This window comes from Piliocolobus tephrosceles, chromosome 10 (genome assembly GCF_002776525.5).
Source record: "Piliocolobus tephrosceles isolate RC106 chromosome 10, ASM277652v3, whole genome shotgun sequence".
Classification (NCBI taxonomy): domain Eukaryota; kingdom Metazoa; phylum Chordata; class Mammalia; order Primates; family Cercopithecidae; genus Piliocolobus; species Piliocolobus tephrosceles.
Window position 1 is genome coordinate 121,343,082 of NC_045443.1, and position 13,780 is coordinate 121,356,861.

General features: G+C 51.0%; 1 protein-coding gene across 1 annotated transcript in view; it reads right to left on the bottom strand.

Annotated features, from left to right (window-relative positions):
* The window catches only part of RILPL1 (Rab interacting lysosomal protein like 1), a 32,645-nt gene extending 18,871 nt beyond the window's left edge, over nt 1-13,774 (bottom strand). Inside the window, exons 1-2 of the mRNA XM_026457375.1 lie at nt 13,354-13,774; nt 4,662-4,812 (exon numbers count right to left, since the gene is read on the bottom strand). Of these exons, the coding sequence (XP_026313160.1) occupies nt 4,662-4,812; nt 13,354-13,662 (460 nt within the window). The 5' untranslated portion in view covers nt 13,663-13,774. The remainder of the gene's footprint in view (nt 1-4,661; nt 4,813-13,353) is intronic.
* Nucleotides 13,775-13,780: the final 6 nt, after the last annotated feature.

A 13,780-nucleotide genomic window follows, 5' to 3' on the forward strand; every position in this document is an offset into this window, starting at 1 on the left:
CGATCTCGGCTCACTGCAACCTCTGCCTCCTAGGTTCAAGCGATTCTCCTTGCCTCAGCCTCCCGAGTAGCTAGGATTACAGGCACCAGCCACCACGCCCAGCGAATTTTTTTTGAGATGGAGTCTCGCTCTGTCACCCAGGCTGGAGTGCAGTGGCCAGATCTCAGCTCACTGCAAGCTCCACCTCCCGGGTTTACGCCATTCTCCTGCCTCAGCCTCCCAAGTAGCTGGGACTACAGGCACCCATCACCTCGCCCAGCTAGTGTTTTTGTATTTTTTTTTTTAGTAGAGACGGGGTTTCATTGTGTTAGTCAGGATGGTCTCGATCTCCTGACCTTGTGATCCACCCATCTCGGCCTCCCAAAGTACTGGGATTACAGGCTGGAGCCACCGCGCCCGGCCTAATTTTTTTTTTTTAAGTAGAGACGTGGTTTCACTATGTTGGCCAGGCTAGTCTCGAACTCCTGACCTAGTGATTCACTCGCGTTGGCCTCCCAAAGTGCTGGGATTACAGGAATGAGCCACCGTGCCCGGCCTCTTTTTACTTTTTCGAATGTGCCAAGTAGAAGAATGACAATGACTTCTCTTTTACTGAGCAGTGTTGTTCTGCAGTGCCCTTCAGAAAATGACAACGTGGTCAGTTTTCCTCTTCCCCTGGTGACTAAGCTGTTCCTTTAGAGCCCAGAGATTTTTTTCCCAGACCCATGAGCAAATCTTCACACCCCATCCCCCGGCACGATGGCTTGCATACCTGTCATTCATTTCTGCATGTGCTAACAAGTTTCTGTGCGCTGCCCTCCAGCTGACAAGCTGGATTTCCACAAACAGCCGGCAGTGAAGCGCTTTTTAATCTGGAGTCTTCCGGGGGTAGAGAAGCCTGCCAGGTGCCTCTGAGCACAATGCCACAGTTGAACTGCTGGGAAGGCCATACTGTTCCATGCAGAGCTGGCTCCTCTCAGCACCCCCTCACCCCCTACACAGGAAACGGAGACTGCACCCCCAAGTCCTCAGTCTACCCCTGCCTCTGCCCGGTCCATTCTCAGCCCTCACTTCCCGGGCTCCACCTTCTTTCAAGGACCTTGTTTGTCCCAGGTCTGTTCTCCTAGCAGGTGGAAGACATGCTTTGTCCGTGCTGTGTTCCCATAGTTTCCCATGCAAAATAAAAATAACCACGAAAGGCACGCCTGGCATCTGCCCGGTCTTTCCACTCAGGCGGGAGGGCTGCTGCCATGTGCCTCCTGAGCTAACCCTTTGGGAGCTAACCCTTTGGGAGCCGGACCCACGCTAGATGCCATTTAAGTGTGTCTCAGATTGCTCACATGTGGGCTGATTCATGACAAGCCCAGCAGGGATCTGGAAGGCTGTGGAAGCAAAGCAAAGCTCCCCAGGTGGAGGGTGCTGCGAGCATGTGTGCACTGATGCACAGGGAAGCGGCTCAGAGCCCTCAGGTCCAGGCCCTGTGGGTCCCTGAGGCCTCTGGGCTCCCTGCAGAAGTGTCCGAAGTTTAACATAGTTTCCCTGTGGCCCAGCAATTGCAATCCTAGGTATACACCTCAAAGAACTGAAAACAGAGGTCCACACAAAAGCTTGAGCGCAATGTTCACAGCAGCGCAATTCACAACAGCCAAAAGGTGGTGACGTCTCACAGGTCCATCCACAGATGAATGGGCAAATGACATGCGGTATGGCCACAGAATGGAATATGATTCAGACATGAAAAGGAAAGGCCAGGCACAGTGGCTCACGCCTGTAATCCTAGCACTTTGGGAGGCCAAGGTGGTCAGATCACCTGAGGTCAGAAATTCAAGGCCAGTATGGCCAACATGATGAAATCCTGTCTCTATTAAAAATAGAAATATTAGATGGATGTGGTGATGCACATCTGTAGTCCCAGCTACTCGGGAGGCTGAGGCAGGAGGCTCACTTGAACCTGGGAGGTGGAGGTTGCAGTGAGCCAAGATTGTACTACTTCATTCCAGCCTGGGTGATGGAGTGAGACTCCATCTCAAAAACAAAAACAAAACCAAAAAGTCCTCCTTCTTGGGCTGAAGGAAATTGGGATAGGGTGTCCGGGATCCTCCAGGCCCAGGCTTACTTTGCTGCTAGAAAACTTTCTAATGTGAAAGTCACTGCAGCAGGGAGACCTAAGCCCCAGCATGTGCCTCCCTGCCCTGCCTCCAACCTGGCAAAGTCCAGAACAGGCATAGAGCGGGCACTCCATCCGAGATAAGGGAGACAAAGGAATGCGTGGCAGGTCTCCGTCTGGAATCGTAAGCTCTTGGGCCGTGGAACGCCACGGCAGACCAATCCATGGCGGGCGTGATTTCAGTCTCCCCCGCAGCCTTAACCACAGGGTCTCCAGCAGCCCTGGGTCAAAGGGTCCTAGAGAGACATAAGCCTTCCTTCAGGGAGCTGACTTCAGCCAATCTGGGTTCCACTTCTGACTCTGCCACTAACTTGCTGTGTGACCTTGAACAAATCACTCTCCCTCTCTCAGTCTAAACTTTTCTCATCTGTTCAATCAGTAGGTTGGACTGGATAACAATAACCCACGGTAATACTTGCTGAGTGTTTTCTGTGTACCAGGTAAGAGTCTAAGGGGTCTATACAGATTCACTGATTTTACCCTCATGACAAGCTTCTGAGGGAGGTATGGTCATTTCTCCCATTTTTACATGGGGGGCAACTTAGGCACATGAAGGTCATGTGACTTGATCAAAGTCACATAGCAGGGAGGTTTCAGGGTCAGGACGCAAACCTGGGCTGCCTGGCTCCAGAGACAGTGCTTAGAATCATGAGAACTTTTGTTTTCATTGTTACTAATCACATCTCAACAAAGGAAATCCAAGGAAAAGAGAATCCAGACCTGAATGAAACTTTTCATTTTTCCTTGGTTCCCACAGTCCTTTTCAGTGCCATATATGCTTTTATATATACATTTATATATATATACACACACACACACATTTTTTTTTTTTGAGACAGAGTCTTGCTCTATCACCCAGGCTGGAGTGCAGTGGTGCAATCTCAGCTCACTGCAACCTCCACCTCCCGGGTTCAAGCGAAATCACCTGCCTCAGCCTCCCGAGTAGCTGGGACTACAGGCACACGCCACCACGCCTGGCTAATTTTTGTATTTTTAGTAGAGATGGGGTTTCATCACGTTGGCCAGGCCTCAAACTCCTGACCTCAAATGATCCACCTGCCTCGGCCTCCCAAAGTGCTGGGATTACAGGCGTGAGCTACCGCGCCTGGCCTTCAGTGCCGTATTTGATTCTGCAGAGCGGTCACCACACATTCTGAAGTTGGGCACCCACCCAAGGTCCATCCCCATCCCATCAAACATGAGGAGGCTCATGTGGGGAGCCAAGGAGTTTCTCAGAAGTGATGACTCTGAGATTCCTTGGAGTGAGCTGCAGGAGGCAGCCCTGCTTTAGCGGGCAGGAAGCTGCAGGGCTGAGCAGAACAGGTACTGCCCACAGTCCCGCCTGGCCCGAATCTTGTGGCCCATCTGTCCTTTTCCCAGCACCAGAAGAGGCCCTGTATGAAGGTTCTAGACAAGTGCTTATTGGATGAGTGACAGTTCGGGGGCTCCAGCGCCATTCAGGTCTGGGATGCCATCCCGGGCTGCTCACTGGTAAGTGTGTGCCTGTGATAAGAGCCTGCAATCTCTTCCCAGCATACTTAGAATAAAATCCAAACTTAAGCCTCTAAGGAGCTATATGATCTGACCCCGGTGACCTCATCTCCAACCTCCCAAAGCCTCAATCATCTTCTGATACCCTAGCCTTCTTTTTTTCATCTTACTGTCGCTCAGGCTGGAGTGCAGTGATATGATCTCAGCTCTCTGCGGCCTCAACCTCCTGGGCTCAAGTGATCCTCCCGTCTCAGCCTTCAAGTAGCTCAGACTACAGGTGTGCACCACTGCACCTGGCTAATTAAAAAAAATTTTTTTTAGTAGAGATGGGGTCTATGTTGCCCAGGCTGGTCTTGAACTCCTGGCCCCAAGTGATCTTCCTGCTTCAGCCTCCCAAAGTGCTGGGATCACAGGTGTGAGCCACCACGCCTGGCCTACACTAGCCTTCTTGGTTTCCCTCAAATGCTCATGTCCCAGGGCCTTTGCACAACAGCCCCTGCAACCCCGACCCAACACGCGCAGATATTTGTGTGGCTCACTCTGTTACTTCATGAGGGTTCAAATGGGACCTCCTCGGAGGCCTTCCCTTACGGCTGTATCCAAAGATGTCCCTACCAAGTCACTCTATCACATGCCCTGCTGCAGCTCTCCCAGAGCACGGCCGCCCCCTGGACCTATGGCATCTGTGTGTTTACATGTTAAGCGCCTTTCTCCTCTGCACAACACACAAGCTTCCCAAGGGCAGGTTTAACACGTATCCCAGGGCCAAGAGAGGAGCCTGACAAACAGAGGGGAACCTGGGACAGTTTGTTGAAAGGACCTCTGTGTTACCATCTGTAAACTGAGGCTACAGTATGTCTCTCTGGCAGGGTTATGGTGTGAATCAGTATGACACAGAAGGCAAAGGGCTTTGGGAATCAGCCAGCACCGCATCAACGTCCAGGGGCAGTGGCGACCATCGCTGATGTGGGCGATGAGAAAAGGAACGGCCAGCCCCCTTGCATTGGCGCCGGCCCCCACTTACCTTCATGCTTCTGGAACTCCTCCTCTGAGAAGTTGACATCCTTGTGGGAGAGGTTGGTCATGAGCTGCTTGTTCTCCTCCTGCAGCTGGGCAATCTGGGAGAGGAGGTCCTGCGCCTCCCCTCGCCACACATCCTCCACCAGCTCCAGCTCCTGCCATGGTGAGGGGACAGCGTGGGGTCACTGCCCGCCCAGGGCGGAGGCTCCACCCACCCCGACCCTCAGGGGCAGCTAGGGTTGCCAGGACTTCAGGCCGTCCCCTTCCTCGTGAGAAGTGGGCATCAGGCAGCTGGGCCAGCAAGGCCACCACGAGCCCCATATGGCACCTTTGCAAGAAACAGAAGGCACCTTCTTTGGGGCAGATGCCTGTGTTTATGCTGTTAGGACCTGGCCCAGTGAGAACTGCCCCAAGGACAACCACAAAGCTGGTGCCGCATCTTGGAGCTCTCTTCAGAGCAGACAGAGCTGCCCCAGGATAGGGGGGGTTCTAACATTCCCAACCTCTGGGGGGCACACCCCCGGTCTCTAGACAGACAGTTGGGACAAATCTCTCCCCAAGAGAGCCAGAGGCCTTGAGAATCCTGGGGATGCCGAGGCAGACAGGGGCCCTGGCCCCAGCGTTCCTTAGGTGTCTGATCCAGGTATTTCTCCATGGGGTCTTCAACCACTGACGTGACCACCCTGAGCCTCAGTTTCCCTCAGTAGGGGAACAAGAACAAAGGCTCACAAAGTGAATGTGAGGATAAATAAAATCGGTCTATTAAAGTTATTTTGTGGGTGGCTATAGTCAAAAAAATAGCCAATAACAAGTGCTGACAAGGATAGGAAGAAACTGGAACCCTCCTACACTGCTGGTGGGAATGGAAAATGGTGCGGATGTTTTGGAAAACACTCGGCAGTTTTGCAAAACATTAACACAGAGTTACCGCAGGACCCAGAGATTCCAGTCCTTGGATCGGCTCAAGAGGTATGAACATAATGTCCACGTGAAAAGGAACACAATGTCCACATGAAAACGAACACAATGTCCACGTGAAAACGAACACAATGTCCACGTGAAAAGGAACACAACGACCACGTGAAAAGGAACACAATGACCACGTGAAAAGGAACACAATGTCCACGTGAAAACGAACACAATGACCATGTGAAAACGAACACAATGTCCACGTGAAAACGCATGCAGGTGAATGTTCCTCACAGCATTACTGCTAGTAGCCAAAAGGCAGAAACAACCCCAGTGTACATCAACTGATGAACTGGTAAATAAACATGGCACATCCAAACAATGGAACATTATTTGGCCATGAAAAGGAATGAAAGTCTGACATACGCTGCAACATAGGTGGACCCTGAAAACATTGTGGAAAGAAGCCAGACACAAAAGGTCATGTTACATGATCAGTTTTAGAAAATGTCTAATATCGGCAAGTCCATAGACATGGGAAGCAGACTGGCGGTTGTGTAGAGCCAGAGTGCTAGAGGGGGACGGGGAATGTCTGTGAACGGGTTTGGATTTTCTTTTGGGGGGTGATGAAAATATTCTAAAATTGATAGTGGCCAGGCACGGTGGCTCACACCTGGAATCCCAGCACTTCGGGAGGCCAAGGCAGGCGCATCACTTGAGGTCAGGAGTCTGTGACCAGCCTGGCCAACATGGCAAAACCCCATCTCTACTAAAAATACAAATATTAGCTGGGCATGGTGGTGGGCACCTGTAATCCCAGCTACTCGGGAAGCTGAGCCAGGAGAACTGCTTGAACCTGGGAGGCTGAGGCTGCAGTAAGCTGAGATCAAGTCACTGCACTCCAGCCTAGGGCACACAGTGAGACTCCATGTCAAAAAATAAAATAATAAAATAAAATAAATAAAAAATAAAATACAACAAAATAAAATAGTGGTTCAAGACATGGACACTGGAGCCTGCTGACCCAAGTTTGAATCCTGTTTCTGCTGCTTACTAGCTGACCTTGGCGAGTTATTCAACCTTCTGGTGCCCCAGAAATAGGGAAACTAGTGTAGTATCTGCCGGGAAGGGTGGGTGTGAGGATTAAATGGTTACTATAAGTAAAGTGCCTGGAACATGCCCAGCACCCAGAAAGCACTAACAATGTGTATGCTGATCTCTGTCCCATCCCTACAATCCATCACAAGTGGCCAGGTGGCCGGATGCTAGGCATGGCCTCTGTCCATCTTCTAAATAAGTTCTCAGACCCATCTCCTTTGTCACAAGCCTGCTGCACTGGGGAAGAGAGGAGTAAGAGCCTAGTATTTGCACACAGGGCACAAGGTCACCAGGGGAGGTGAAGGGCAGGGCCGGGGTGGAAGTGGTGGTGAAGGGATGGAGAGGGCATGTTGACCTCCCACGAGCAGGTGGGGCCTGGAAGCAGAAAGAGGGTCATCCAGCTCTGTTTCTCTCTGTTCCCAACTGGCACAGGCTGGGCTCACACAGGGCTCAGAGAATATTAGTGAAGTGTAACTGGCTGGGGCAGGCAGAATAACGGCTCCTAAAGTCATCCAAGTCCTAATCCCTGAGAATATGTTATCTTATGTGGCAAAAGGAACTGTGCAGAGCTGATTAAGGATCTCAGACATGGCATGGTGGCTCATACCTATAATCCCTGTAATTTAGGAGGCTGAGGTGGGAGCACTGATTTAGGCAAGGGTTTGAGAACAGCCTGGGCAACATGGCAAAGCCCCATCTCTACAAAAAATACAAAAATTAGCTGGGCATGGTAGTGCACGCCTGTAGTCCCAGCTACTTGGGAGGCTGAGGTGGGAGGATCACTTGAGCCCAGGAGGTTGAGGCTGTCGTGAGCTGTGACTGTACCACAGCACTCCAGCCTGGGCGACAGAGCAAGATCCCACCTTTTTTTTAAAAAAAAAAAAAAGGCTCTCGAGGCTGGGCGTGATGGCTCATGCCTATAATCCCAGCAATTTGGGAGGCCAAGGCAGGAAGATCATTTGAGGTCAGGAGTTCGAGACCAGCCTGGCCAACACGGCGAAACTCCATCTACTAAAAATACAAAAATTAGCTGGGCGTGGTGGCATGCGCCTGAAATTCCAGCTACTCAGGAGGCTGAAGCATGAGAATCACTTGAACCTGGGAGGTGGAGGTTTCAGTGAGCCAAGATTGTGCCACTGCACTCCAGCCTGGGCGACAGAGTGAAACTGTGTCTCAAAGAAAAAAATTTAAAAAAAAGGCTCGTGAGATGGGGAGATGATTCTGGATTATCTGGCTGGATTATCTGGTGGTCTGGTGGGCCGATGTCATGCCAGGGTCTTCATAAGAGGAGGGCAGGTCAGCATTAGAGGAATATGAGGGAGATGGGAAGAAGCTACACTGCTGGCTTTGAAGATGGAGGAAGGGGCCACAAGCCAGGGAATGTAGAGTCCATAAGTTGGGGAAGGCAAAGAAACGGATCTTCCTCCACAGCCCCGCAAAGGAGTGGAGCCTTCCCAACACCTTGATTTGAACTCAGTGAGAGCCATTTCTGACTTCTGACGTCCAGAAATTTTTCAGTATTATTCATATTGCTATTACCCATATGCCTCCATAATACTGTATGACATTGTATCCATAATATTGAATTATCCAGTTCAATAAGACAGTACGTTTCTGGCCAGGCGTGGTGGGTCATGCCTGTAATCCTAGTATTTTGGGAGGCTGAGGCAGGAGAATCACTTGAGCCTAGGAATCTGCGGCCAGCCGAGGCAACATGGCAAGACCCCATCTCTGCTGAAAATTAAAAAAATTAGCCAAGTGTGGTGGCACACACCTGCAGTACAGCTACTTGGGAAGCTGAGGCGGGAGGATCACTTGAGCCCACGGGGCTGAGGCTGCAGTGAGCCATGGTCATGCCACGGTACTCCAGCCTGGGCAAGAGAGTGAGATGCTGTCTCAGAAAGAAAAAAAAAAAAAAGAGAACACATGTCTGCTGTTTTGAGCCACTAAGTTTGTGTTCGTTTGTTACAGCAGCCACAGGGGATGAACACAGACTTTAACCCTCAGTTCTCTTTTTTGCTTCTCTCAACGAACTGAAATTGATGCTGGGATTGCTGACTCTTGCCTCTGAGTTGACCACTCAGAATCTCATGCTGCCTCCATACCAGCTCAGCGGCTCTCCCGAGAAGTCAGCCCTGATCAGTTATCTCCTTCATGTTCCTCACTCAGCACCAAGAGTCCTCAAATTCCTCATCCGAGCCTACAAGCCCCAGCACCTTCCTGATTCATCTCCCATTTCTCTTCCTCATTCGCTCTGCTCCAGCCACACTGACTCGGTGTTCCTTGAACACACTAAGTGCATTCCCACCTCAGGACCTTTGCACTTCTCACATCTTCTGCCTGGAATGCCTCTCCCCCAGATCAATCTGTGGCTGGATCCTATCCTTCATTCAGATCTCAGCTCAGATGTCACCTCCTCAGGGAAGCCTTCCTGACTACCCCATCTGTTAGACCACCACCCTACTGAGTCTCTCTCATATCTCCCAGTTTTATTTCCTTTATGGCACTTATCATAGGCTGATTTTTTTTTCTGAGACAAAGTCTCGCTCTGTTGCTTAGGCTGGCGTGCAGTGACATGATCTCAGCTCAATGCAACCTTCACCTCCCAGGTTCAAGCGATTCTCCTGCCTCAGCCTCCTTAGTAGCTGGGATTACAGGCACATGCCACCACCACACCCAGCTAACTTTTGTATCTTTAGTAGAGATGAGGTTTCGCCATATTGGCCCGGATGGTCTCAAACTCCTGATCTCAAGTGATCCAGCTGCCTTGGCCTCCCGAAGTGCTGGAATTACAGGTGTGAACCACCGTGCCCAGCCTGAATTTTTTTTTTTGTTTTTTCAATCTATCTTGGCTAGGAACAGTGGCTCACACCCGTAATCCCAGCACTTTGGGAGAACAAGACAGGATGACTGCTCGAGCCCATGAGTTCAAGACTAGCCTGGGCAACATAGTGAGACCTTGTCTCTAAAGGATAAAAAAAAAAATTATAGTGTGCCTGTAGTCTTAGCTGCTCAGGAGGCTGAGGCAGGAGGATCACTTGAACCCAGGTGTTCAAGGCTGCAGTGAGCCATGATGCCATCATTGCTCTCTAGCCTGGATGACAGAGTAAGTCCCTGACTCAAAAAAAAAAAGGAGAAAAAAATCTCTGTCTCCTCCTCATGCTATGGTTGTTGAGCATTTGACATGTGGCTGGTCTGAGCGGAAACGTGCAGCAGGGGTTAAAGACACATCAGATTTCAAAGATGTAGTAGGAAAAAGAGTGCAGAATATCAAATTACAAGTTTTTATATTGATTATATGTTGAAACGAAAATATTTTGGATATACTGGGTCCCATAAGATATATTAAGATTAACCTCACTGGTTTGTTATTTTGTTGTTTTTGAGACAGAGTCTCACTCTGTCACCCAGACTGGAGTGCAGTGGTGCGATCTCGGCTCACTGCAATCTCTACCTCCTGGGTTCAAGCGATTCTCCTGCCTCAGCCTCCTGAAGAGCTGGGATTACAGGCGCCCACCACCATGCCCAGCTAATTTTTGTATTCTTTTTTTTTTTTTTTTTTTTTTTTTGAGACGGAGTCTTGCTCTGTCGCCGGAGCTGGAGTGCAGTGGCCAGATCTCAGCTCACTGCAAGCTCCGCCTCCCGGGTTTACGCCATTCTCCTGCCTCAGCCTCCGGAGTAGCTGGGACTACAGGCGCCCGCCACCTCGCCCGGCTAGTTTTTTGTATTTTTAGTAGAGACGGGGTTTCACCGTGTTAGCCAGGATGGTCTCGATCTCCTGACCTCATGATCCGCCCACCTCGGCCTCCCAAAGTGCTGGGATTACAGGCTTGAGCCACCGCGCCCGGCCTTAATTTTTGTATTCTTAACAGAAATGGGGTTTCGCCATGTTGGCCAAGCTGGTCTTGAATTCCTGACCTCAAGTGATCCACCCGCCTTGGCCTCCCAAAGTGCTGGGATTACAGGTGTGAGCCACCGCACCCAGCCAACCTCATTGTTTTTTATTAACATGGCAAAGCTGCATAATATTTCTATAGTATAGCACTGCACTAAAAAGTCAGGCTCATCAGGGCCAAGGCCTCATCTGTCATGGTCATTACTGTCTCCCCAGTGTCCAGAACAACGCCTGGCACACAGTAAGTTCTCAGTAAATATATTTGCTGAATGGGTGAATGAATAGCGTAGTCTGGTATGTTACATGCAAGTGTATCAGCCCAGCCATTGCTTTCTAGAATTTATTTGTGTTTTCCCTTTCTTCCCTGTGACCTGCCTGCTGCCTGACATGAGAATTTGCTATTCTCTGCAGAGCCATGGCACCGAGAAGGGCAGTGTGTTCACTATGGTCTGTCAACAGGGTTGCAGACTGAGTAATGAGACAGAACATGACCCAACTGTGGCCTGCATCTGAGTGATGAGTGGAAGTGAGTGAGTGGGTCTACTGGGAGGAGGAGTGGGGGGAAGAAAGTGTATGTGCTTTACTGGAGCCATAATGCTGAAAGAGAGAGCAGAAAGGAAGGGGGGGAGGGAAAGAAGAAGGGGAAAGGGAAGAGGAATGGAGGCAGACAGACTAAACCAGGATATGCCAAAAAGATTTTTGTGGAAATATCACCTAAGAGCCTTTGAGACTTCAGGAAAAAAAAAAAAAAAATCAATACAAGTGTCTCTCCATCCCAAGAATGTGAATTCAAGGGGTCTGGGGCTGGGGTAGGAAAGGAATTGCATCCTTGATTTAGAGAGGTCATCCTCAGTGTAAGTCAACAAGCCCTGGCCCTGAGCGCACGGTGTTCACTTCCCAGCTGAATGTGTTCCAGAGGCAACAAGTGCAGCTGCTGAGAATTCCATGTGACTTCAGACCTGGTGGCCTCCGATGGCTTCCAAGGATTTCTCCCAGCCCCTCTGCAACAGAACTAAAGAGCCCCAGTTTGGGGACAGTATAGATGCCAGGACTTCTGTGTGATCTGGTCAAAGCCCCTTGGTCCCTGTTAATTAGAGGCGCCACACCAGAGGATTTCCAAGGTCCCCTGCCTCCTTGACCCTCTATGAGAGATGGAAGCCTCTAGGGTAGGAGTAGAGGTGCTTGGGGAGGGGACGGTTTCCTAATATGAGCCTGTGAGCACCTCAATGAATGTCTCTCCAGGCCTGAAAAGAATTTTAACACTCGTAAAGCCCTTGCTATGGGCAGGCTCTGTCCTGAACACTTTCTATGTATTTATATTAACTCCTTTAAACCTCATCACGTTCTACTGGGGGGTACTATTACTATCCCATTTTAGAACTGAGGAAACTGAAGCACAGAGATGCTGGGTGATTTGCCCAAGATCGCACAGCCTGCAAGTGGTAGGGTTTGAAACCAGGCTGTCTAGCTCCAAAGTCCCAGCTTCTAGGAGTCTTGAAATTAATTACAGGTCAAAGCATTTTCAGGCTCCCAGATACCCTGGAAATGCTGCTTGGGAGCCTGAGTTTCCTTCTTGCCCCAGGATATAGGGACGCATGAGTACGAGCACAGTCAAATATGGCAATAGAGCTGCCACCTACCTGTGGGTCTGCCCTCAGGTTAAGGGTTCAGATCCAGCTTTGGCTATTTTCCTCCAAAACACAGAGATCCATCCAAGTATACAACAGGGGATGGCCTGCCCCTGAGGTTCAGAGAGGACAATTGTATTTTCTGAGGCTGAACAGCAGGCTGGAGACTGCTCAGACACTCTGATCCCTCAAGGAAAGGTGTTTCCTCCCATTCTCAGTCTGAAGGGGCTGCCAAGAGCATCCCTGGCTGAGGTTAGGGCAGGAAACCACATGTCTTTCACTTCCTTTTCTCCAGGAACCTCGTCTGGACTCCAGGCCCAGTGGGGAGGCCTTGATTCAGAGAGGCTCCTGATCACAGGGCAGAGGCTTAGCCTTAAAGCCACCCCAAATCATCCCTTTCCCCCAATTCAAACAGGGTGAGGAGGAGACACGGGGCTGGGACTCTGTCATCACTAATTCGGGACAAATCCCTCTTCCCATTGTGACCCTTGGTTTCTTCATCTGTAAAATGAAGATAATCTCTATAGAGTCCTGTGAGGATTAAGGATAAAATCAAAGAGGAGAGGATACCGGTTGCCACAGGTTCACAAGCTAGGGGAGTCCCGGGAAGAAAGTTGCAAATATGAACCCAGAGATTCGGGGTGAGAAAGCTCAGTGGCTGGAGGTCACATTCCCTTTGCTCTGGGGAGACTGGGGGTGGGGGATGAAGAAAGGGTCCTGGGCCTGATGTCACATCTTCTTGGGAAACACGGGAGGGCAAGAGGCTTATTTCATGTCTGGAAGAGAATAATACTGTCTAAGCACTTAGCTTATATGGCCCCATTTAATTCTTCTAAGGTGGGTCCTATTATGATCACCATTTGACAGGTGAGGAAATAAAGCACAGAGAGGTTAAGTAACTTACCCAAAGTCACACAGCTATTAAACTGTGTGTAAAGGTGGGATTGGAACTCCAGAGAACAGCTCTTAATCTCTCAGGTGGTATCTGCCAGCCACCCCTGGTCGGGCAAAAGAAGGTCAGGGCCTCCCTCCCTCCCCACGTAGGGTCCCCTCTGGTCCGGTCCCCGAACACACACACGTGTGCACCCACAGCTGCCCAATGCGGAAGAGCCCTTGGGTCCCCGCGGTCCCACTGCCCGGACGGACAGACCAAGGCCGCCGCCCACCTTCTGGTGCTTGCGCTCCTTCTCGATGCGGTCCATCCTCTCTAGACGCAGGCGGTCCAGCTCCAGGCGCAGCTCGTCCAGCTCGGGCGCGACGTGGTGGCGGCTGACCAGCACTTCCAGGATCTCCAGGACGCGCACGACCTTGGGCATGAGGCGCGCGATGGCCTCGCAGCCGTGCTGGTCGATGACCCGCTCGAACTCGTGGCCCACAAGCGACGCGATGTCGTACACGTCCATGACGGTCAGCTCGGCCACGTTCTTCTCCAGCGCCGACTCGGCCGCCAGCGCCGACCCCCGCTCCTCCTCCATGGCCGCCCTCCCGGCCTGTCCCCCGCCCCGCAAACTCGTGCAACTCCCAAACTTGCCGCTGTAGAGGGCCGGGCCGGCCGGGCCCAGCCTGGGCCGCGGGCGGGCGCGCTCAGCGGGC